This window comes from Carcharodon carcharias, chromosome 17, assembly GCF_017639515.1.
Source record: "Carcharodon carcharias isolate sCarCar2 chromosome 17, sCarCar2.pri, whole genome shotgun sequence".
In the NCBI taxonomy this organism is placed as follows: Eukaryota; Metazoa; Chordata; class Chondrichthyes; order Lamniformes; family Lamnidae; genus Carcharodon; species Carcharodon carcharias.
The window spans coordinates 117651031-117674628 of NC_054483.1; the positions used below are offsets into that span (position 1 = coordinate 117651031).

General features: G+C 43.5%; 1 protein-coding gene across 1 annotated transcript in view; it reads right to left on the reverse strand.

Annotated features, from left to right (window-relative positions):
- The window catches only part of cusr (Copper-only SOD repeat protein), a 177539-nt gene that overhangs the window by 36461 nt on the left and 117480 nt on the right, over nt 1-23598 (reverse strand). The window contains exons 6-7 of the mRNA XM_041209411.1: nt 19317-19458; nt 10579-10702 (exon numbers count right to left, since the gene is read on the reverse strand). Coding sequence (XP_041065345.1) covers nt 10579-10702; nt 19317-19458 — 266 coding nt within the window. The remainder of the gene's footprint in view (nt 1-10578; nt 10703-19316; nt 19459-23598) is intronic.

Sequence of the window (23598 nt, forward strand, 5' to 3'; positions counted from 1 at the left end):
GTCCCCATATTTAAAAAGGATATACTGGCATTGAAGATAGATTAAAAGAGATTCACTGGGCTGATTCCTGGGTGAAGGGGTTGACTTATCAAGAACGGCTAAACAGGTTAGGCCTTTATTCATTAGGGTTTAAAAGAATGAGCGGTGGTCTTACTGAAATGCACCACATTCTGGCGGGGCTTGACAGGGTAGACGTTTCCGCTAGTGGGGGAATCTCGAACTAGAGGACATAGATACAGAATAAGGGGGCACTCATTTAAAACTGAGATGCAAAGGAATTTTTTCCCTCAGAGGGTAGTGAATGTCTGGAATTCTCTACTCCCGAGAGTTTTGGAGTATAGATCACAGAGTATTTAAAGAGGAGGGAGATAGATTTTTGAAATATCGGGGTGTTCAGGGTTGTGAGGAGCTGGCACGAAAGAAGAGTTGAGGCCTGGGGCACATCAGCGATGATCTGATTGAATGGCGGGGCAGGCTTGGACGGTGGGGTGGTTGGCGGGGGGGTGGGGGGGGGTGGCGAGATGATGCAAATGGCCTACTCCTGCTCCTATTTCTTATGTAATCCCATGACCACTACCACCTAGAAGGAAAAGGCAGCAGATAGATGGGAACACGACCACCTAAAAATTCCCCTCCAAGTCACTCACCATCCTGTCTTGGAAATATATCGCCGTTCCTTCACTGCCGCTGGGCCAAAATCCTGGAACTCCCTTCCTAACAACACTCTGGGTGTACCCACAGCACATGGGCTGCAGCAGTTCAAGAAGGCAGCTCACCACCACCCTCTCAAGGGCAATTAGGAATGGGCAATAAATGCTGGCCCAGCCAGCGAAGCCCACATCCCATGAATGAATTTTAAAAAAACCTGCCACCTCCACCAGTACAGATACACACACCTTGATGGGACCTAGTTCTAGAGTAGGCTTGGGTCCACAATCTGGTGATCACCTCACATACATGGGTCCACAGCAGGCAGAGAAAGTGTTGGTTAATACCTTGGTTACTCAGAGAACTGCTGCGTGCAGAATCCAAGTCCGATGATGAGCGTCTGCAATCAGTCCTGAGACAAATGTTGCAGATGCAAAGACAGGCAGGGAAAACATCAGGCAGAGTTGTCAGAAGCCATCAAGAGACTGGAATGAAGGTTGGAGGAGTTCATCCACGTTGTCTGATGTAATGGCTCTGGCATGCGAGTGCATCAAAGTCTCCATGAGAAGAATGGCAGCTGCCTTGGAGACCCGGGTCCAGCAGGCTCTGCCAGATTTGCGCTCAGACCTGCACACTATCGCTCGAGCCATTCCAGCAGTGGCTAGGAGAAAGGACAGGGCACCACGACCTCCCTCCAGGCACCTCTTTCTCCTCAAGAAGTGACTCCCAAAGGGAGTCTCCAAGGTTGCCCTGCCAGTCCAAACCTCCTCTGCCCATCAACTCCAGCGGGTCAGGCCAAGGAGGGTGCACCTGCACTGCAGCAGGAGACCCTTAGCAGACCAGGGCCCTCCACAGGATGCCTGCCAAAGTCACCTAACAACAGGGCATAGCAGTCAGCAGGCTGCCTCTATCTCTGCTACAGATGTCAGGGCTGCACCTAGACATGGCAGTAGAGTAAGAAAAATTAGGAAGTTGTTAATGCACAATGGTGGCACAGGTTTCCCATCACCATATATACTTTTCACCTTTACAAATATATTTCACTTTTATCCCTCAAAGTCTCCAGTACTGAATGGCTCGTCAATGTGATGCAATGTCCCGTTCTCATTCAAATGCACTACATGCTAACCATACAATTATCTCCCATCTTGTCCTCAGTTCCATGAAGTCTCAATCTTATTTCAGTCAATTGCCTTTAGTTCCACATCAGCGACTTGAACAAAGGCACTTCCAATGTAAAAATGATGGTTGGACGATGCACATGTTAGCCTTGTTTCTGAGGATCACGTTATGTGACTTCATGAGAATTGTTCATCAAGGTTAGTGATTATCCTGATGCTACAGCCCTCATGTCTGTTCTTTGCGGATGTTATAAGTATTTATTGCAACCCACACTGGAGTCTTTTTTATCCAAGTGCATTTTGCAATGTCCTTTATTTTATGACTGTGAGGTTTTGGTTAAAGTTTCATTCTTTGTCAAGCACAATAGCCTTTCAAGTTTCCCTGCAGTGTTATTTCATAACCACTTTTAAGGCTGAACATTATTCCTTTATTAGTTCACACTCTCCCCATGCATGATGCTGAGCGATGGAAGTTGATTCCACTTGGTGACATTTGAAATGTCTGCTAGAAGGGCATGAATGTGCTATGTCAGAGATGTGTGCTCATCCCAATGATGCCATCCAATTACCTGTGAGGATGTGACTTTTCTTCTGAAGGGCTGCCTAGCGTTGCTTGTCAAAATCTCTCTGTTAGGTCACAGAACACCAATCGATATGGATTTCGTTATATGACTGTGCAGTGTCTTAGGGTTCACATGAAATATTGAACTTTGTGAGATGAACAATCTGGAGGGCTGTCATGGTATGAAAGCAATGCTCTGGCACATCTCCTGAGTGCTCATCAGTATCTATGATGGGACTAATGTAGCTAAGACAGGACTAATGTAATGAGTTGGTCAAGCAATAATCATTGATGGATGTTTTTCCTCTAGGAGCTGCCTTGTTAGGTTCCTGTCACATTGGCATGAGTGCATTGATGTGTGCAATAGTTTTTCTGTCTCCTGAAGGCTGCTATGTCCAGTGAATTTTTCACGCCATGGCTCAAAGAACTGTACTATGTGTAGTTGCTTAAGAGTGAGCACTAGTGCAGCACTTATCCTATTACACAGTGGTCACATGCTGCCTAGGGTACTGCACCTTCCAAGGATGACCCCAGGGTTAGGGTTGAAGGTGACTAATGCTTCCTCTGTTGCCATTGTGAGATTGACGGCCTTTCATGAGATATTGAAGATGACAATGAAGGTCTTATTGTCTCCCTTGCATCAAAGCATCAGGAGAACTACATCCCTATCAGCTTGTCTTCACCTTATTCCTCCTGAAATCTTGTAGTCATGAGGTTGTCATCGGCACATCTTCCATGTCGTGCCAATGCAATGGCATCCTCATGTGGCTTGTCTGAATCTTCACCCTCTACAAATTCATTTTCTTCAACATTTCCTCGCCTGAGGAGATGTGTAGCTCCTCCATGTCATCATGTGGAAAATCAACCCCCCCTTTGCAGCACAACGTTGTGCAGGGTGCAACAAACAATGATGATCTGGGACACTCTCTGTGGTACTTGTTGGACAGCCCAGCCTGATTGGTCCAAACATCCAAAACACATCATTAAGAGGCCAATAGTCTGCTCTATTAATGACCTTATGGCTGAATGTGCAGCATTGTATCTCTCCATAGATACACTCTGTGGATGACAAACTGGTCAATAGTCTTCTGTGAGTTGTGCCATATGGCAATGGGTCCATCTTCTCCTTACTCACATCAAAACTATCAAGAGGGCTGCGTTGCCTGAAGTCTGCAGTCTCCACTCCTCCTTGTATCTGTGCACATTCCACAGGTCCACAGGAGGCTGAGTATTCCCCTCTGACGTGACATTCACAAAGAGGGTCTTGATCAGGGTGAATACATCAATGTGCCAGAACCAGTATTGTTAGCTTGCTTCCATTAGCCTAGACACTAGCCTACTCATGACTTTAAGTATTGTGTCCTGTAAGCCATTACTATTAAAATGAGAATATCGAGGCTTGTAGTGCACATGTAGTTTCTGTCCAGTAGCTGTGGCCCTTGATTGTTTGATCATCCTTCCCTTTTACATGCCTCTGTCACGATCAGGTGGCCAATCAGCGTAACTCAAATGTAGCCCCAAAACTTAATGGATTTTTGCATGAGTGCACACCATTAGAAAAGGAGCAATACTCCTTCAATGGGCATCTGACTCTCAAAACCAGTGCTTAGCTGAGCCTTGTTCTCCATGCCTTGAGCAGATAATTAATAGGGTGCCCCTTCAATCAGCAGGAAATAGTGATCATGAACATCTCCCACACAGCTTGAGACTCCTTCTGTATTGTTTTTTTCAAGCTTGTTTTCCCAACCTGTCATTACTCAGTGCTCCTAATCTTTGTGAATGTGACAACACATTCCAATTGCCCCCATCACCCATCAAGTTCCTCCCATCCTCCTCCACAGTCACCGCCTCCTAATTCCCATCCCTCCTGTTACTATTCAGCCTCCCCCATTACTCTTAACCCCATCATTGTGAAAGTGGATATTACTGTTCTCCTCCTGTTCTCTTCAATATTGATGTTGCCCTCCCTTTCTCAAGGCCACCTGCACGCTTACTTTCCGAGACCACCCCCATGAGACCATCCAATACCCGCCCCATGACTTTAAAATTGCCAAGTTACTGAATCCAAATGGCTCCTCTGAATGTAACCGTGCCCTCTGCTTCCCAATACCATGACTCTAACCCTCAGGACCAAAGACCTTAGTTGACTGACCATGTCCTGTACAACATTCTGTGAATGACCGTCACTGTCCAGAGAGGCCTTCCTCCACCAAGACTGGAACCAAGACATGTGTGCCATGCAGAGTGCTCCAACATAGCCCACAGCCCAGAACAGTCTGTTCAATCTCCCACACAACAGCATGGTCTCAGCCTCTGGACAGTCTATTCAGTAAGTCCCCAACAGCATGGTCTCAGCACTAGGACAGTCTGTTCAATATGTCCCCAACAACATGGTCTCAGCCGCAGGACAGTCTGTTCAATATCTCCCCGACAGTGCGGCTTCAGCCTCTGGACAGTCTATTCAGTAAGTCCCCAACAGCATGGTCTAAGCACCAGGACAGTCTGTTCAATATGTCCCCGACAGCATGGTCTCAGCCTCTGGACAGTCTATTCTGTATGTCCCCGACAGTGTGGTCTCAGCCCCAGGACAGTCTATTCAGTGAATCCCCGACAGCGTGGTCTCAGCCTCTGGACAGTCTATTCTGTATGTCCCCGACAGTGTGGTCTCAGCCCCAGGACAGTCTATTCAGTGAATCCCCGACAGCGTGGTCTCAGCCTCTGGACAGTCTATTCTGTATGTCCCCGACAGTGTGGTCTCAGCCCCAGGACAGTCTATTCAGTGAATCCCCGACAGTGTGGTCTCAGCACTAGGACAGTCTGTTCAATATGTCCCCAACAACATGGTCTCAGCCACAGGACAGTCTATTCAGTACGTCCCCAACAACATGGTCTCAGCCGCAGGACAGTCTGTTCAATATCTCCCCGACAGTGCGGCTTCAGCCCCAGGACAGCGTCTGACTCTTCCTTGAACAGTCTTATAACTCTTGACCCAGGACAGTCTTTCACTACTCCACTCTGCCCCCTGAATGCCCCCCCGCCCCCCCCCCCGCAACCCCAGGTCCTGCCTTATTCTTCCCCCTTTCCTCCTATGTTCCACCAACACCCCCCAACCCATGCTTCCGTCTTTCCCCTTTCCTCCCATGTTGTGCCACCCTCTCCCACACAGTGCTGCCTCCATCTTCCTCCTTCCCGCTGGTCTTGCCTCCCGCACCCAGCCTTGGCGCAGATCGTGATACAAGCACCCGAAATCTCTCAGCGATGCTGTTAAGGTAGGCGAAAGCAGCATCTATGTACCATTGACGAAGTGAAGCCTACTAAGTGCAAGCCACTCATATACAGTGGGGAAATTGATTGTTTTAATTATCCGCTGGTGGGGGGGTTTAATTTGGAAGGGGAACATAATTCCAGCAGGTTGGCTTTTTAATAAACATGCATCAGATGCAAACGAATGCAAATGCAGTTCCCGACATAGATCTGCAGGAAACTTGACCTGCCTTTAACCCGCCATCAGTCGGGAGAACAAAATTCCAAACTAATTTCCTGCCAGCAGGAAACTGGATTTTGCCTTCACTCCACATTTTGTGCCCCAGCCTGCCACGATTCCTGCCACTGGTGGGAGCAGAAAATTCCACCCATTATTTTATAATAAAGGTGCTAAAGCATCACAAAGACTGTGATCTGTACAACAAATGGTTTTCATTCGTGGTAAAGGTTTTTTTGGGGGTAGTAAAGAGGTTTGGAGCACATATCTTTGTGGTTATCTGTACATGTAACCTTGGGCTGAATAATTTGTCGCATTTCAGAAGGCGGGACTCACGCCTGCAAGAGGATGGATTTCCGACTCTGGCTCCCGTCATCGCTGTAGCCCATATAAAATGGCAATTAGCCAATTGATGACTTCAGGGTCGATTTTAAGGCTGTGACATTGGAGGATTCACATTTGCCACCCTATCTGAGCAGGAGGGCAGCAATGTCTGGAGGCTGTAATCGTTGGAGGTCACAGTCACAGGGTTGCCTGGCACAGGGCAGTGTCAGGTGAGCCTGTGAATGTAGAAAAGTAAAAGCCACAAGGAAGGTTTTTTCTCAGGCTTTGTTTGAGGTGTGTTATTATTTTGCAAAGTGTGTTAAATTCTGCAGAGGCTTTGAGTTGATTTTTGCCAGGGAACACAGATGGCATTAAACCTGATCATGCACATGATGTCAAGATATTACAATTGAGCAGCTGCTTAGTAGACGTCTTCTTCCATAGATGGCCGAGATAAGGGAGTGAGGGGAGAGGAAGGGAAGATTGGCCAGAACTGCTTTGCGTTTTGATGATGAATCCCTCCGTGCCCTCCTCCAGGCAGTGCCCATCAGGCTTGAGGACCTTATGCCAGCTGATGGGAAGAGGAGACCTCCCTCTATAACCCGACCAGCCTAGGAGGAGGTGGCCAGGGAGGTCAGCAGCTTGGGATTGTGCCTTGAAACTGGAGGCAATGCAGGAAGAGGCAGAATGACCTCTTGAGATCGGCAAAGGTGAATAAGTCCTCACTATGTGTACTATTGTACCAAGAAGATACAGCGAAGGCTCAAAAATGCTGGAGCCTTGCAAGTACCCCTGAGATCCAAGACAGCATTATGCACCAATGTCACCGTTCGTGGCCCTGATGCCCCTGTGGAGGTATCGATGTGGTTCTGGGCAGGTGTCCTTAGGCTTGAGGCTGCCACCCATTGCATAAATTCCTCCTTTACCTTTGAGGCATGATGAAATTAAGCTACCCAAGAGTAATCCCCCAGCACCGTGTCTCTGTCATCTAAAAGTAGCTCATTCTCTACTTTGCACATCCGATGAAAGCTCTGAAATGCCAAATAATGCCCCTTTTCTCTGTGTGTTCGGCAGTATGTCCTCCGGCACTATATATCTGTCAACTGAAGGTAGCTCATTCTCTATCGATAAACTCGATTGGCAGCGTAAGTCCTCCTGCGCCTCTGTTGCTGCAGCATTAGGCCTGCATCAACTTCTTGCTCCAGCACAGGTCTACCACCCTCATGTCCACCAGTGCATTCTGAACCTCGCCATCTGCCCTTCTTCATTTCCCTCTCAATCTCCTCTTCCTCCTCTTCATTTCCTCCTCACCGGATGATGTGTCTCCCATGAAGACCAGTATTCCCATGCCTTCACTTACATGGAGGCTGAGATACAGTTGAGTGTCTAAATGCACCTTTCTGCAGGAAAAATGACATCTTAGAACAGCAAATGTATCCCCTGGAAACGCAGCTTTCAATATCAAATATTGGCAGCACTCACAGCACCCTGAACTGCTGAGGTCAAACTAAGGACCCAGCTGGTGCCTTTTAACCAATCTGTGAAAAAAGTGTGATCCCACTGGCATGATTCACACTCTCTAAGAGTTTTATTGCTCACAGCACATATTATTCCAGTCAACTGGGACATTAGCAAACTTAAATAAGCAACTTAATTGAATGTGAATAAGGCGGACAGGCACCCAATTTTTAGGCTCGCCCGTCTACTGCATTATTTTGCACAGGCGTGATGATGCCAGGAACGCAACCCAATGTCATCAAGCATGATAAACATCTGTGCAGGCATGGTATAGGCATGATTCAGGCATGTTTCCATTGCGTATTACTCCACCCCTTATTTTTCTTGATATTTCTCTCCTCCTGGTCCCTATCTGGCTTTTCCCTTTCTGTGATGAGGAACAGCAAAAAAAAAAGGAAGATTGATTCCAATTAGCTGGCAATTGGATGAAGGTTACCAAAAAAATCATTTTTATTGGATTATGAAAGCAATAAATTACAGTACCATTATTTTGATCTGTGCGGTTCTGATGAAAAGATTAATGACTGGAAATGCTAACTCTGTTTCTCTCTCCACCGAGGCTGCCTGACCTGTTGAGCGTTTCCAGCATTTTCTGTTTTTATTTCAAATTATCATTACTTTATCTGCTTACTGAAACAGAATCTAATGAGACACACTAGGCTGCCACCTATCCCATCAAAGGTTCCAAGTCTGGCTTGAAGCAACGGTGAGGTATAATGTGGAACTGAAGCATAGTCAGTGTCTGAAAAGGAGAGGGCAAGACCGTGGACACAAAGCTTCAAAAGCAGAATGGAGGCATCGTGAGGTGGTGACACTATGGCGTGTAAATTGAGACTTTTCTTTCAATCTTTAATTTCATTCCTTTTTTGCAGTGATAAGTAGATTCACATTTTCCTGCTACAATTTTCAATAGATCTTAAATATTTTGTGATATAGTTGATTTATGAAATTAGGAGAGATCAAAAAAGATATAAAAAGATTTAGAAATTGATAAACTGATCAAACTTAAAAAGGTTAAAATTGCTGGTCAGGATGTATTGCATCTATGCGTGTTAAAAGAAGTTAGGGAACAGAAAAGAGAGGCACTATTGCATATGTGTAAAAATTGTTTGCAAAGGGAATAATGTCAGAGGACTGACAAACAGCTGATGTGATTCCTATATTTAAAAAAGGAGATGAAACAGATCAAGGGAACTATAGACCAATTTGCTTAACATTGAATAAGATAATAGAAACTTCACTTAAAAATGTAATAGAAAAACACCTAGAAATAGAAAGTATAATAAAAAGTATTGAGCGTGGATTTTAGAGAAGACTATGCTTGACCAATCCTATTGAATTATTTGAAGTAACAAAAAAAATAGATAAGGGTAACGTGATAGATGTAATATCTTTGATTTCCAAAAGGTCTTTGATAAGGTACCACATGGTACACTTTTGCCCAAATTGAGAACATATGGGGTAAGATAAGAAGTAGCAGAATGGATAACAGAAAAGAGAGAATAGGGATTAAAGGTAGTTTCTCACAATTGGTTAAAGGCGGGAAATGGTATTCCATAAGAATTGGTGCTGTGAACACTGTTATTACATAAATCATCTGGACTCAGGAATACAAATTACAATCTCAAAATTTGTGGACAAACTAAAATAATACAAATGAGAACTGTGACAAAATATAGGGAGACATCAATAAACGTGCAGAATGAATGCGTTATTGGCAAATTAACAGTGATATTGTGCACTTTAGTAGGAATAAGAAGAAGGGCACTCCTTGGAAAATAGGTTCTAAATGCAGTTGAGGGACAGAAGGAACAGGGGATACTAATATACAAATCACTAAAAGTAGTGATGCAGGTTAATTATGTCAAAAAAAGGCAAACAAAACACTGGGGCTCATTTCTTGAAGGATTGAATTGAGGCAATGGCATAGTGGTTTTTTTCACTGGACTAGTATTCCAGAGACCCTGGGTAATGCTCTAGGGACCCAAGTTCGAATCCCGCTACAGCAGATGGTGAAATATGAATTCAATAAAAAATCTGGACTTAAAAGTCTGGTGATGAAACCATTGCCGATTGTAGTAAAAACCCATCTGGCTCACTATTGTCCTTTAGGCAAGGAATCTGTCATCCTTTCCTGGTCTGGCCTACATGTGACTCCAGACCCACAGCATGTGGTTAACTCTTAAACGCATACTTAAAGTAGTGATGCAGGTTAATTATGTCAAAAAAAGGCAAACAAAACACTGGGGCTCATTTCTTGAGGGATTGAATTGAAAAACAGAAGTCATGTTAAGTATGCATAGAATCTTGCTCACATCCCTCTGCTGGAGTACTGCAAACAGTTCTGGTTTCCATATTGTAAGAAGGATACAAAGGCATTGGAGAAGGTGCAAAAGAGATTCACTAGAATGATATCAGAAGTGAGAAGTTATACCTCTCAGGAAAGAGTGAACAAACTGGGGCTTTTTACTCTGAAAAAGAGAGACTGAGGGATAAGCTGGTAGAGGTCTTTAAGATGCGTGAAGGGTTTGATAGAGTAAACATAAAGATGTTTCCACTTGCAGGGGAGAACAGAACAATGAGCCATAAATATAAGACAGTGATCAATAAATCCAACAAGGAATTCAGAAGAAGCTTCTTTATCCAAAGAATGGGAAGAATATGGAACAAGCTACCACAAGAAGTAGTCGAGGTGACTACATTAGTTCCATTTAATAGGACGTTAGGATAAGGGGGAGAAATTAATAGAAGGATATGGTGATGATCTTAGATGAAGAAGGTTGAGGGCAGGCTCATGTGGAACATAAACACCAACATGAACCTATTGGACCAAGTGGGTTGTTTCTGTGCTGTAAACACTTAGTAATACTGTACTGTGTACTATGTAACTTACTCCAACCTTTCCATTTTAGTCCAATTCTTACCTGCTGAATGAGTCCACTTTTGGAAAAACAAGTGACTTCATTTGATTATCAGCAACAATGTCAGCACAATCCATCAAGGTTTTACTAGGCCCTTTATTGTGAATCACCACCGACCTGCCCACAACTAGAAAGAAAGAAACCAGTTATACATTTTCTCAAAATCAAATACTGCAGATGTAGAAATACGAAACAGAAGTAGAAAATGCTGGAAAAGCTCAGCAGGTCAGGCATCATTTGTGGAGAGAGCAACAGCGTTAACATTTCAGGTCAATGACCTTTCTCTCTCCACTGACACTGTCTGACCTGCTGTGTATTTCCAGCATTTTCTGTTGTGTACAACATTATCTGTCCTTTTTTTTTAAGTTCATTTCTGCATTTTTGTCCTCTCATTCAAACAATCACTTTCCATTCAAAAGGTAAAACATACATATGCCATCAACGCTGGTTCAGCAAGTAAGGGTTTGTACTTGTACTGTATTTAATGGCAGAGGTCTGTTCAATGGTAGCCAGTTCCACAAGCAGGAGAAATAATGTGTAAAGATACCAGTTGGTACTTTGCATAAATGTTTTAGTTAGCTTAGGAATTTTCAGCTGCAGCTTAAGCCATAGAACATTCTTTGGTGGAATATTAATGGTGATCTTGTAATAGTACTGACAATCATCAAATTCACTATAATTAGAAAGGATCAATATGCAGGAAAGCTTCATATAGACCATGGGTTACTTCTCATAAAAGTATAAGGGCAATAATATGCCACTTTACAAAGATAACTGCAATTTGCAAAAAGCTTGTATTTTTGGAGATATCCCTTTAAAGAAAGTGAAAACAAATTAAGGTTCTGGAAATGGTATAATTGGAACTCCTGGCTGTGAGATCATTTCTAAGAATAGACCCTCTGACTTAAGGTTGTAATGGAAATGAAAGGTTGCTATGGAAATGAAAGCCATGTAACCCAAAAAGGCAAATAGAAGCTAATTGGGAGGGTCAAATTTCAGTCTGTGCTGCCGAATACAAAACTTTTAGTGTGCAGTTCTTCAGCAGGGAGAGAACAGAGAACACATTTACAATATGCTGTGTGTATAATATAGTTATAAAGGGCAGAAATCTATAGACAGAGTTAGAGCAGGGATTATGACTTAGAAAATTCTTCTGTTACAGTTTTACCAAAGCCGACCAGGTCAGGCAATGAGGTATTAAAGGAATCTGATAAAAGAGTCTCTGGGGAATCTGTGACATCAAGAATGTCATGAACCTAGCTAAGGAGATTCTACAGGAGTGTGCCGTTTTGATGATGGCTGTCTCTGGGGAACTGAATGGAGTGAAGCTGCCATTGCAAGTGATTCAAGGACTGAATCCATTGGGAAAACTGAAAGATCCTACACATGGAAGTCAGAGTTTGAAGAACTTTGGGACGGCAAGTGATGCCATATTACGTGCTAGGACTGCTGCTGAGAATCATATATGAATTACTCTTGTTCTATCAGTTACTTAAAGTGAAACTTATTGTTTTTATTGAAATACCATTCCTCCTTTAATGCATGCTTATTTTATGTTGATTTTTGTTTAATTGTTACAGTTATGAAAATGTATTATATAAAATATTAATTTATAATGTCATCAGCTGGACATATTGATCTTTTTGAAAAAAACACTCATTGCTAAGCAAAGGACATTGGCCTACAGCAGCTACTATGTTGCATTTGCAAAGGACACAAGCTGCTTTTTACAGAGACACAGGGTGATGGACCTCTCAGAGAGAGGTCACGTGATCCAGCTCTTCGGTGAAAAGATACTGGAGTTGAATAGTCAGACAGACTGCCACAGGGCAACAGCCTTATTATATCTCTCTTCCTTCTGAAACCTCACTCATCATAGCTGAGCTGTTTGTAATTTGAAAACCCCACCAGAAGACCTCATTGCTGCAAACCAAGAGTTCTTAAAGGAGAATTCTAAACCAACACCACCGTGTCCAAGAGGAAAGAGAACCAACCAACAGCTACCATGGAAATGGGCCCTTCAACTACAAACAAGCTTCTGGACAATCCAGTGATTTTTTTTTCTGACTTTACTTGTTACTTTGCCAAGTTTTTAATATCTGATACTCTGCAGAGATTTACCATTTTTGCACATGCTTCGTTTGGGTGGGGGGGGGGGGGGGGGGGGTTGCGGTGGTGGGTTGGGGGGAGGATTGTGTGTGTGTTATTTTTGCATTAGTGGGTAGTTGGACATATTTGTGCATTTTAAAATTGCTGCATATTTACTTGGGTGAGATTTAGCAATAAAACTAACTCTTTAGAAATATAGGACTGAGGAGCAGGAATAGGCCATTCGGCCCTTTGAACTAGCCTCCACTGCTTTGTGACCCTCTGAAGGAAAACATTTCTCCTCATCTCCATCTTAAAAGGGAGATCTCTTATTCTCAAACTATGTGTCCTAGTTCTAGTTTCCCCCACAAGACGAACATCCTCCTGTTATCCACTCTGTCAAGCTGCTTCAGAATCTTGTATATTTCAGTAAAATTATTGAAATTCTTCTAAATTCTTTCTTCTAAACTCGAGTGGGTAAAGACCAACATGCTCAACCTTTCTTCATAAGGTAAGGCCTTGAACCCAGGAATGAGTCAAGCGAACCTTCTCTGAACTGCTTCTAACGCAATTATATCCTTTTTCAAATAAGGAGACCAAAACTGTACACAGTACTTAAGGCCCCATACAACTGCAGTAAAACTTCCCCACTCTTATATTCCATTCCCCTTGCAATAAATGCCCACATGTCATTTGCCTTCCTAATAACTTGCTGAATCTGCATACTAAGTTTTGTACTTGTTAATTTAAGGAATCCAGCTGTCTTATTCCTTGCACTGAGCTCTAAACAGTTAAATACATATATATACACTAAATGAGGAATATCACCCCCTTTTAAATTCAAACTCTGTTATAACCAACTCAGGAGTGGGACAAAGAGAGGAGTCATTTCACTCCTGCTTATTTGGTTGTAACACAATAGAAGCTTTAAAATGTAAAATTTTGGCCATCGGCTCCTTCTGTTGAGGTCATATGGGGAGTTTTTTCTTTTAAGGTTCTGAATCTCTATGGGGATTGTAACAAAATCCAAGACTCCTCAATGGAGATGCTAACAGTTTAAGAAACAATAAAGCAGGTAGCATGCAATTGGATGCATTTTATAGATCCCCAAATAGTAGGAAGAAGATAGAGGAGCAGATTTGCAAAGAAATTACTAAGAGCTGCAAGAACTACAGAGTTGTGATAATGGTAAACTTTAACTACCCCAGTTTTGAATAAGGAGAACTTTCTAAACTGTGTTCCGGTGGGTTTCTTTTCATCGGTATGAGAAAGGAAACTTTGCTGGATCTAGTTCTGGTGAATAAAATGGGTCAAATAGAGAATGTCACATTGAGGAAGCATTCCAACAATACTGACCACAGTATCATAAGGTTTAGATTAGCTATGAAGCATTCTAGAATAAAAATATTTAACTGGAAGAGGATAATTTTCAGAAAATTTAGGAGGGATCTGGCCTAGATATTTTGCAATCAAAGACTGGCAAGCAGAAACACAATGGAACCATGGGTGGCCCTTCAAAGAGGAGATGGTTCTAGTACGGTCTAGGTACATTCCCACAGGGAGGAAAAGTAAGGCAACTAAAGCCAGAGCTCCCTGGGTGGTAAAGGAGTTAGAAAGTAGGATGAAGGAGAAAAAGGGTGTGTATGTATTGTTAAATTGACATATTCCAAAACAGAATCAGGCTGAAAATAAAAATTACAAAGAAATGAAAAAGGAAATAAGGGAGGCAAAAAATCAGTGTTAGAATAAATTATCAGTTAACATAAAGGGGAATCTAAAGGTCTTAACAGTAAAAGGGTTGTCAAATGAGAGGTGAGGTTGTTTCGGAAGCAATGTGGAAATCTACTGAAAAAGGCAAAACACAGCTGAGGTACTAAAGGTGAGGTGCAAAATGAGTACTTTACAATGAAGAGGACTTAGTGAAAATTACTGTAAACTAGGAACCTGAAATGAATGAAATAAACATAGATAAAGAGAAGATACTAGCAAGACTGGCAGTACTCAAAGTGGATAAGGTACCTGGGCCAGATGGGGTGCAGGTAACTTGGAGCTCCCGGCCTGCCCACTAACCTTAAGGTTAGACGGACAGGTCCATTAATTAGTTAATGAAGTTAACTAGAAGGAAGTGAAGTTAGAAATTATGGGCAGGATTTTACGCGTTGGCAACCAGGGGCAGGGCCCGCTCGCCGACGGGTAAAATGATGTGCGGTGATGTCGGGGGAACTCTCAATGTCACCGCGCCCCATTTAAATTTTCAGGAAGGCGGGGGCGCAGCGAAATCAACTGCGCGCCCACCGACCTGTCAATGGCCACCTGAGGCCATTGACAGGGTCAATTAACTAATTAATGGACCTGTCCGTCCAACCTTAAGGTTAGTGGGCAGGCCGGGAGCTCCGGCGCAAACTAGAAAACGTATGAAACCTCATCCACGGGCGGGATGAGGTTTCATGTAGGTTTTTAAAAATTTTAATAAAGGTTTTGTAAAAATTATGGACATGTCCCAACTCAGGTGACATTGTCCACTTCTGTGCAGGCGTCACGCTGGGCAGGCCTTAATTGGCCCGCCCACATAAAATGGCACCGCACCCCCAATCGGAGCTGCTGATTGGAAGCGAGCTTGTACACGCCCGCCATTCAACTCCCCCCCACCACCCCCCAATGGGGGGGAAAATTCAGCCCTTTGGAAGTGCTGGTCAGAGTCTTCAAACCCTTCTTAGATTCAGGGATGGTTCCAGAGGTCTGGTGGATTGCAAAATGTTACATCCTTGTTCACAAAAAAAACGGGAGGATAAACCTGACAATTATAGGCCAGTTGGTTTAAAATCAGCGATGGGGAAGCTTTTAGAAACAATAATTTGGGAGAAAATTAATAGCCATACAGACAAACATGGACTAATAAAAGAGAACCAGCTTGGATTTGTTAAGGGCAAATTGTGTTTGACTAACTTGCATGAGTTTTTGATGAGAGAACAAAGGGGATTGAGAACATTGATTTTCTGTGCGTGGATTTTCAAAAACTATTTGATAAAGTTCCACATATTAGGCTTGTTAGCAAAATTGATGTCCATGGATAAAAGGAACAGTGGCAGCATGGGTACAAAATTGGCTGAAGGCTGGAAGACCAATACTTGTGGAGAATGGTTCACTTGGACTGGAGGGAGGTAGACAGTGGTGTTCTCCAGGGTTCACTACTATCCTTCTATTATGGATATATAAATGTATTAATGATTTGGAGTTGGAGGTACAGGTCATTATTTTGAAATCTGCAGATGACACAAAACTTGGAAATGTATTAAACAGAGTGGAATACAATAACAGATTGCTGGAACAGCTGGACAAACGCCAGATAAAATCTAATGCAAGCTATGTGAGGATGAGGAAAGGCAATACAAGTTAAATGGTACAATTTTAAAGGGTGTGCAAGAACAGAGCTATCTGGGGGTGTTCATGCGCACACCTGGCATGTTATAATTACAATTATGCACAAAAGTGGCAGGACAGGTTAATAAAGCAGTTAATCAAGCATATAGGATCCAGAGATTTAAAGCCTTAGCTCCAGATTTACCCTACTGAGGCAGTAGCTGGAGTTGGGAATATCCTGACTCAGCCATCCCACCTCAGTTTAAAGTGCCTCGTTGGACCTAATTTTCACTCTGGGGAGTTGGGCGGGATAGAGTTGGGCCCACCGAACCCAGAAGCAGATTCTAGGTGGCCACGGAGGCTGTTAACTGCCGAGGTGATCTGGTTAGAAGGCCAACCTCAGTTCTCTGGGACTTTGTTCCAGTTATTTTAGAAGCTGTCAGGCTCTATAGCCCTCCCCCTCACTCCCCCATTGACCCTCCATGCCAACTCATGCCCCATCCATCCACTGCATGTATGGGGGAAAAGAGTGGGGGATTGGGACAAACTGTCTGTCCTCTGAAATAATAGGCACAGACTTGATCAGCCATTTGTTATCACTCTGTGTTGCACTATATTATGATTCCGCTATTCCATGAACATTCCATTAGCCTTTTTGACTTTTTTGTATCTGTCCATTACTGTTTAGTTTAGTGTTTGTGCACAAATCTCTTTGCTCTTCCTGGTTCTTAGTTTCTAAGCATTTAGAAAAGACTCTGATTTGTTATTCTTGGATCCAAAATGGATGACCCCACTCTTCCCCATGTTAAACTTCATCTACTACAGTTTTGACCAATCACTTGATCTATGTCCCTTATGTCCCTCCTGCTCTCACCTGCACTACATATTGATCTTCCTAATTTAATGTCATTCGCAACTTTAATACACAACTAATGAAGGTCATTAACTCTCTCTTTCCATAGATGCTGTGCGACCTGCTGAGTATTTCCATCACTTGCTGTTATTTTTTGATAAACAACGCGCTGGCCTAAAAATTGCTAAATGCTGTCCTTTAGGGAGTGGAGTTGAGATTTGCAATCTGCCGACACCCATTGAGATGGAGATAGGCAGCCCATAAATTCTGTACTGCTATATCATTTGCCTGATTGTAGTATATGGCCGACGGTCTCCCAAGCTACTGGCTGACTCTGTGCTCTTGTTCTCTTCTTCAAGGCAGTCTGTCCCTCTTAAAAGGAAGCTGTATTGGCTTAGAGGAGGCTGCTGAATACGATGGTCACAATTGTAAACAAAGAAAATGGATCACCAGGTCAGAAAGAGGGTTGTAAAGTCACTGATGCAGCGCTGGAGGCCTTATTGGTGGAGGTGGAGAAGAGGTGAGACCATGTTTCTGAAAGTGGAGGCTAGGAAGCCCTTAAGGATCAGCTTCAAAGGGGTTGAGAGCAGGTGGCCAATTTCTGACATCTGGCTTCAAGGACCTGACAGCAGGATGTGCAACAAGATGTCTAATGATCTCATGTAGGTGGTCAAGGTAAGTGAGTGCTCAATCACATTCCCAACACTCATCCAGCAATGGTTCCTAGCACTCAGGATTGATGCATAATTTACAGATGCTCAATCTCATTCTCAAATGACTCTCAATGCTTCCCACCTCACACCCAGCTCTTGTTGCCTCCACACACACCTCCAGTTATTCAGCCAAGGCAAGTACATCACCCAAACCCAGTGCTACACAGTCACTGACATTCTGCTATCTCTCTTGCAGAACAGAAAAAGGATGGGAAAAGGATGCTTTTCCTGATATATATCAATTATCTAGACCTTGGTGTACAATGCACAATTACAAAAATTTGCAGATGATACAAAACTTGGAAACATTGTGAGCTGTGAGAAGGATAGTGTATAAATTCAGAGGGGCAAAGACAAATTGGTAGAATGGATGGAGAAGTGGCAAATGAAATCCAACATAGAGAAATGTAAAGTGATTCATTTTGGTAGGAAACACAACATGAAATATAGGGTACAATTCTAAAGGGGGTGCAGGAGCAGAGGGACCTGGGTGTATATGTGTACAAGTCATTAAAGGTGGCAGAACAGGTTGGGAGAGCAGTTAATCAAGCATAATCCTTGGCTTTATTGGTAAGGGCATTGAGTACAGTTTATATTAAATTTGTATAAAACACTGGTTCAGCCTCAACTGGAGTATTGCATCCAGTTCTGGGCGCCACACTTTAGGAAGGATGTGAAGGCATTAGAAAGAGTGCAGAAAAGGTTCACGAGAATGGTCTCAGGGATGAGGAACTTCAGTTATGAAGATAGATTGGAGAAGTTGGAACTGTTTACCTTGGAGAAGAAGGCTGAGAGGAAATTTGATAGAGGTACTCAAAATCATGAAGGGTCTGGACAGACTAGATAGAGAAAAACGGTTCCCAATGTGAACTGATCAAGAATGAGAAGGCACAAATTTAAGGCAAATGGCAAAAGAACCAGTGGAGATATGAGGAGAAACTTTTTCCATGTAGCGAGTAGTTAAGATCTGGAATGTGCTGCATGAGAGTGCAGTGGAGGAAGGCTCAATCAAGGTATTCAAGAGGGAATTGGACTATTAGCTGCAAAGGAAGAATGTGCAGGGTTACCGGGAGAAAGTGGGGGAATAGCACTAGATGCATTGCTCATTTGGAGAGCCAATGTAGACATGACGGGCCAATTAACTGGTCTCCTTCCCTGTTGTAAAAATTCTGTGATTCTGTGATACTTCCAGAAACTTTGCAGAAGCAGAAGTTATTCAAAATTACCTCACCCGCAAGTTGGGTGCTTGATCCTATAACACTATTGCTGGGGCCCTCTTACAGCTGAACGCTTGATCTTTGGTGAGTGACAAGCAAATTCATTGAATGGATCTGCAACCAGGTTTGGAAAACGAGCATCATGTCAGCCAGCAGAGCTATGTGACCTCACGATAGCACCACCTCAGCTGCCTATGGGACACCTGCATGTGTGCCCCTCGCAGCATGGTATGCCATGTGGACAGAACCAGAGGCAGCAGGCAGGGCAGTGCCCAGAAGAGGGTTTGGCTTCCATTGTGCTGTCTTCAGTAGCACTATGGATCTGAATTTCACGCCCTCTATTCCTCCATACAAGTCATCAATAAATAAGTGTACCAGCTACATTTTGCAAAATAAAAGCATGCATTACAAGTATAAAATATTTAAAAACAAACAAAATATTTCCCAGTTTGCACACTCTAATGTTAGTATATTAGGAAACATACATCCGCACATTTGGCATAAACCTACCAGTAAAATCTCCGTAAAGTGGCAGATTGATGTCATTCATCAATTGTCTCTTCCCAAGACTAAGAAGGCCCTGTTTGGATTCTAGGTCTCCCACTTCACAGCGCAAAGGATAGGCTGAAGAACAACTGAACTGGTAGTTGGCCTGCAAAATAAATGAAAATAATAAATTCTTGGTCAATTAGTTTCCAATGGTGCCTGGTGATCTAGGATTAAAACACTGCTGGTAGTTTATTGACCTGCTTTTAATTGATAAATCTGAATATGGAAACTGTTTATATTTCTATGTTTCGAAGCATCATCATCTCGTACAGTCACTGTGATATCATGTCACCTACCATGCATGGGCATTTATCTTCCGGTATTACACAAGGATCTAGAAATTCTGATGCATCCATAAACTGTATACCTGAACAGCGAGGCCCGAGGCTCACCTGATGTTGGGCCCAGGCCTCAGTTCAACACAGCTGGTGAGATGCACACAACTGCCAGCAAAGCATAATTGAGGAAGCGGAGCAGCCAGGTGTGAAAGGGTGTTGTGGGGTGGGGTGTTGAGGAGTAGTTGATGGAAATTGGGGGCAACCCACTTTCTTTTAATGCGGAGTTGAGAGAAGCAAGATCCATTTTCAGGTTAAGTATATTTCCTGTTAAGCCGCTTGCAGACCTGATTTTACTGAGTGCAGCAGTCCCTCAGGGCAAACTGAGATTGTGTTGGGGACCCCAAATAGGCATTAATCCATTTGTCTGCACATGAAATAATTGGAACTAATGGCAGAGGAAATATTTGGGTTAAAACCTGTAAATTGTTTCACACAGAATTCATACATAACTGAGGTAATGGCTCCTCTGCCTGAAAAACTTCAAACTGCCAATCTCAGGTTAATGACATTACCATCAATAAAATGTAATAAGAAAGCTCTACTTCTTTTTGTTCTTCAATAGAGAGCAATTATTCGTACTGTAATTCTCCTTTCCCAGATCCCACTGGTAGAACTAAATCTGACAGAAATACATAAATGCTAATTTTTATTTGCGCCAAGCTTGAGAATTGTGGAAAACTTTACCTCTTTAGCACCTGTGACTCATGCTGTGCTGACATCACTCAGTGATTACTGTGAAGTAAAGTGCTACTACTGACATTCTTTTATCCAACTGTAATCGGATGCAGGCACTGGTTGTCATTAATGATTTCCTTTAGTTTCCTACTGCACAACTTTTCCAAAAAAAACACTTCAGTAAAATTCTAACACAGTGTACCATTTCCCACTGAAAAACAGGAAAGTGACACTCAACTTCAGTATGTTTTGTTTCAAGACCTTGCCAAAACTATTACTCAGAAACGAGAGTTGTCTGTTTCCTTGTATAAATTACTGCTTTTGCCGAGCATTTGTTGACATTAAAAAGTTCATAGAGTTGATTCTGTGTAACGTCAAGAGCAAGATACATAGCAGATGGAATCCACAGAGTGCTTAATAGACTATAACAGGAAAATGTATGCTTCCTTATCTGCAAAACAAAAGCATCCGATCCCAGTTCAAGAACTGCACAAACATTAGAGATGGAATTTTGCAATAGAATGTCAGATTCACTGAGTATCACAAATCATTTACTAATCTTCTGCGGGAATAATAATGATACCAATGTTATGATATATCATAGTTTGATTATGTTGGAGCAGAATATAATGCAAAGCTATAACAATAGAACAGTAATAATGATATAATGATCTCCATTAACAAATAAAGGCAAAGATAAGGAGCAGGATTTTGGGGGGGGGGGGGGGGGGGGGAGGTAGTAACAGTCCACAATTTTTGCCCAAAGTTGAGAGCTAATTGGCTGGAGAGTGGGTTTGGCAGCCAATTAGTGGCAGGGGGGCACAGGATGGAAGAGGGGCTCTTAAAATGCGGTCCTGATTTAAAGGTCTTTACTGTGGCAACTGTGATCCATTGCAATGGAAGACTGAAGTCTGTCGGAGGAGTGGTAATGGTTTGGCATCCATGGCAGTGCTAACCACGGTTTACCGATGCTCTTGGAGGCTGTACGCAAGAGGCAAGGAGGCGGCCACCCAATGAAACCAAGCAGGTCTGGTAGAAGGTAGCAGCATGCATCAGAACACTGTTAATAGTGTTGTTCCGAGGACCTGGGTGCAGTACCGCAAAAGGTTTAACGATGTTCTTTGCTCTTGGCAAGGTGGGTGCAATATGACACCCAGACGACAGACCTGTAGGTTTGCAGCCTCCAGCATACAAACCAGCCTGAGACAGCCTGAAGATGCATGGAGCTCCTGAACATGGGAGAGATGTGCGCCTAGGGTAATTAATGACCCATCAGCAAGGCTTAGAGCCCCAGTGCCATTGCGAACCTTGCAGCACACAGTCCTGCTGCATGTATAGCACTGAGGTGAAATGTGCCTGGATCAGGTGCACCCTGGCCTACACCGGAGTGCTGCTTTGGGTGCATTAGAGTGCTTAAGTTGGAGTTTGGTGAGTGAGGGAGCTGGATCTTGCTTTGCTACAGGGGAAGACAATGATTGGTGAGTAAGTTATTCTAATTTAATAGATCAGGCAGAATTTTGCCATCGGCGAATAGGGGATGGGGCCTGCTTCTTCGGCGGGGATCAGCTCCCCGCCCACCGGAGATTGGGTCGGGCCCACCTGCCCAACAGGCAGAAAATTCTGCCCATAGTTTTTAAGTTACGGTATGGCTGGTCAGCTTGGCTGAGCAGAATGTACATTCTGCGGTATGTGGGAAGTTATGAACGCACCATGTGTCCTGGATGAGTACATTTGTAGAAAGTGTCACTGGCTACAGAAGCTTGAGCTCCAGGTTTCAGAACTCCAGCGGAGGCTGGAGTCACTCTTATGCACCCATGAGGCAAAGAACTACCTGAATAGCACATTTCAGGAGGTAGTCACACCACAGGTCTAGAGCATACAGTTTGAGAAGGAATGGATGACTGCCAGACAGTTTAAGAGAACTGGGCAAGTAGTGCAAGAGTCCCCTGCTTCTTGAGTGTTGTTGAAGCTAGTTTAATTCAGTTTCTGATCAATGGTAACCCCCGCCAGGATATTGATAGAGGGGTATTCAGTGATGGTAATGCCATTGAACATCAAGAGGCAATAGTTAGATTCTCTCTTGTTGAAGGTGGCCATTGCTTGGCACTTGTGTGACGCGAATGTTCTTTGCCACTTATCAGCCTAAGCTGGATATTGTCAGGTCTTGCTGCATCTGCACATGGACTGCTTCAGTATCTGAGGAGTCGCGAATAATGCTGAACATTGTACAATCATCAGTGAACATTCCCACTTCTGACCTCATTGATGAAACAGCTGAAGATGGTTGAGCCGAGGACACTACCCTGAGGAACTCCTGCAGTGATGTCCTGGAGCTGAGATGACTGACCTCCAACAACCACAACCATATTTCTTTGTGCTAAATATGACTCCAACCAGTGGAGAGTTTTCCCCGATTCCCATTGACTCCAGTTTTGCTAGGGCTCCTTGATGCCACACTCGGTCAAATGCTGCTCTGATGTCAAGGGCAGTCACTCTCACCTCACCTCTTTTGTCCATGTTTGAACCAAGGCTGTAATGAAGTCAGGAGCTGAGTGGCCCTGGCCACTGTGTCAGTGAGCAGGTTATTGTTAAGCAAGTACCGCTTGATAGCACTGTTGATGACCCCTTCTATTACTTTACTGATGATCGAGAATCGACTGATGGAGCGGTAATTGGCTGGGTTGGATTTGTCCTGCTTTTTGTGACATACCTGGGCAATCTTTCACATTCTGGGATAGATGCCAGTGTTTTGGCTGTGCTGGAACACCTTGGCTCGGGGCGCAGCAAGTTCTGGAGCATGTCTTCAGTACGATTATTGGAAAAGTATCAGCCTTTGCAGTATCCAGTGCCTTCAGCTGTTTCTTGATATCATGTAGAGTGAATCAAATTTGCTGAATACTGGCACCTGTGATGCTGGGGATCCCTGCAGGAGGCCGAGATGGATCATTCACTCGGCACTCCTGGCTGAAGATTGTTGCAAATGCTTCAGCCTGGTCTTTTGCACTGATGTGCTGAGCTCCTCCATCATTGAGGATGGGCATATTTGTGGAGCCTCCTCCTCCAGTGAGTTGTTTAATTGTCCACCACCATTCACGACTGGATGTGACAGGATTACAGGGCTTGGATCTGATCCGTTGGTTGTGGAATCGCTTAGTTCTGTCTATCACTTGCTGCTTATGCTATTTGGCCCGCAAGTAGTCCTGTGTTGTAGCTTCACCAGGTTGATGCCT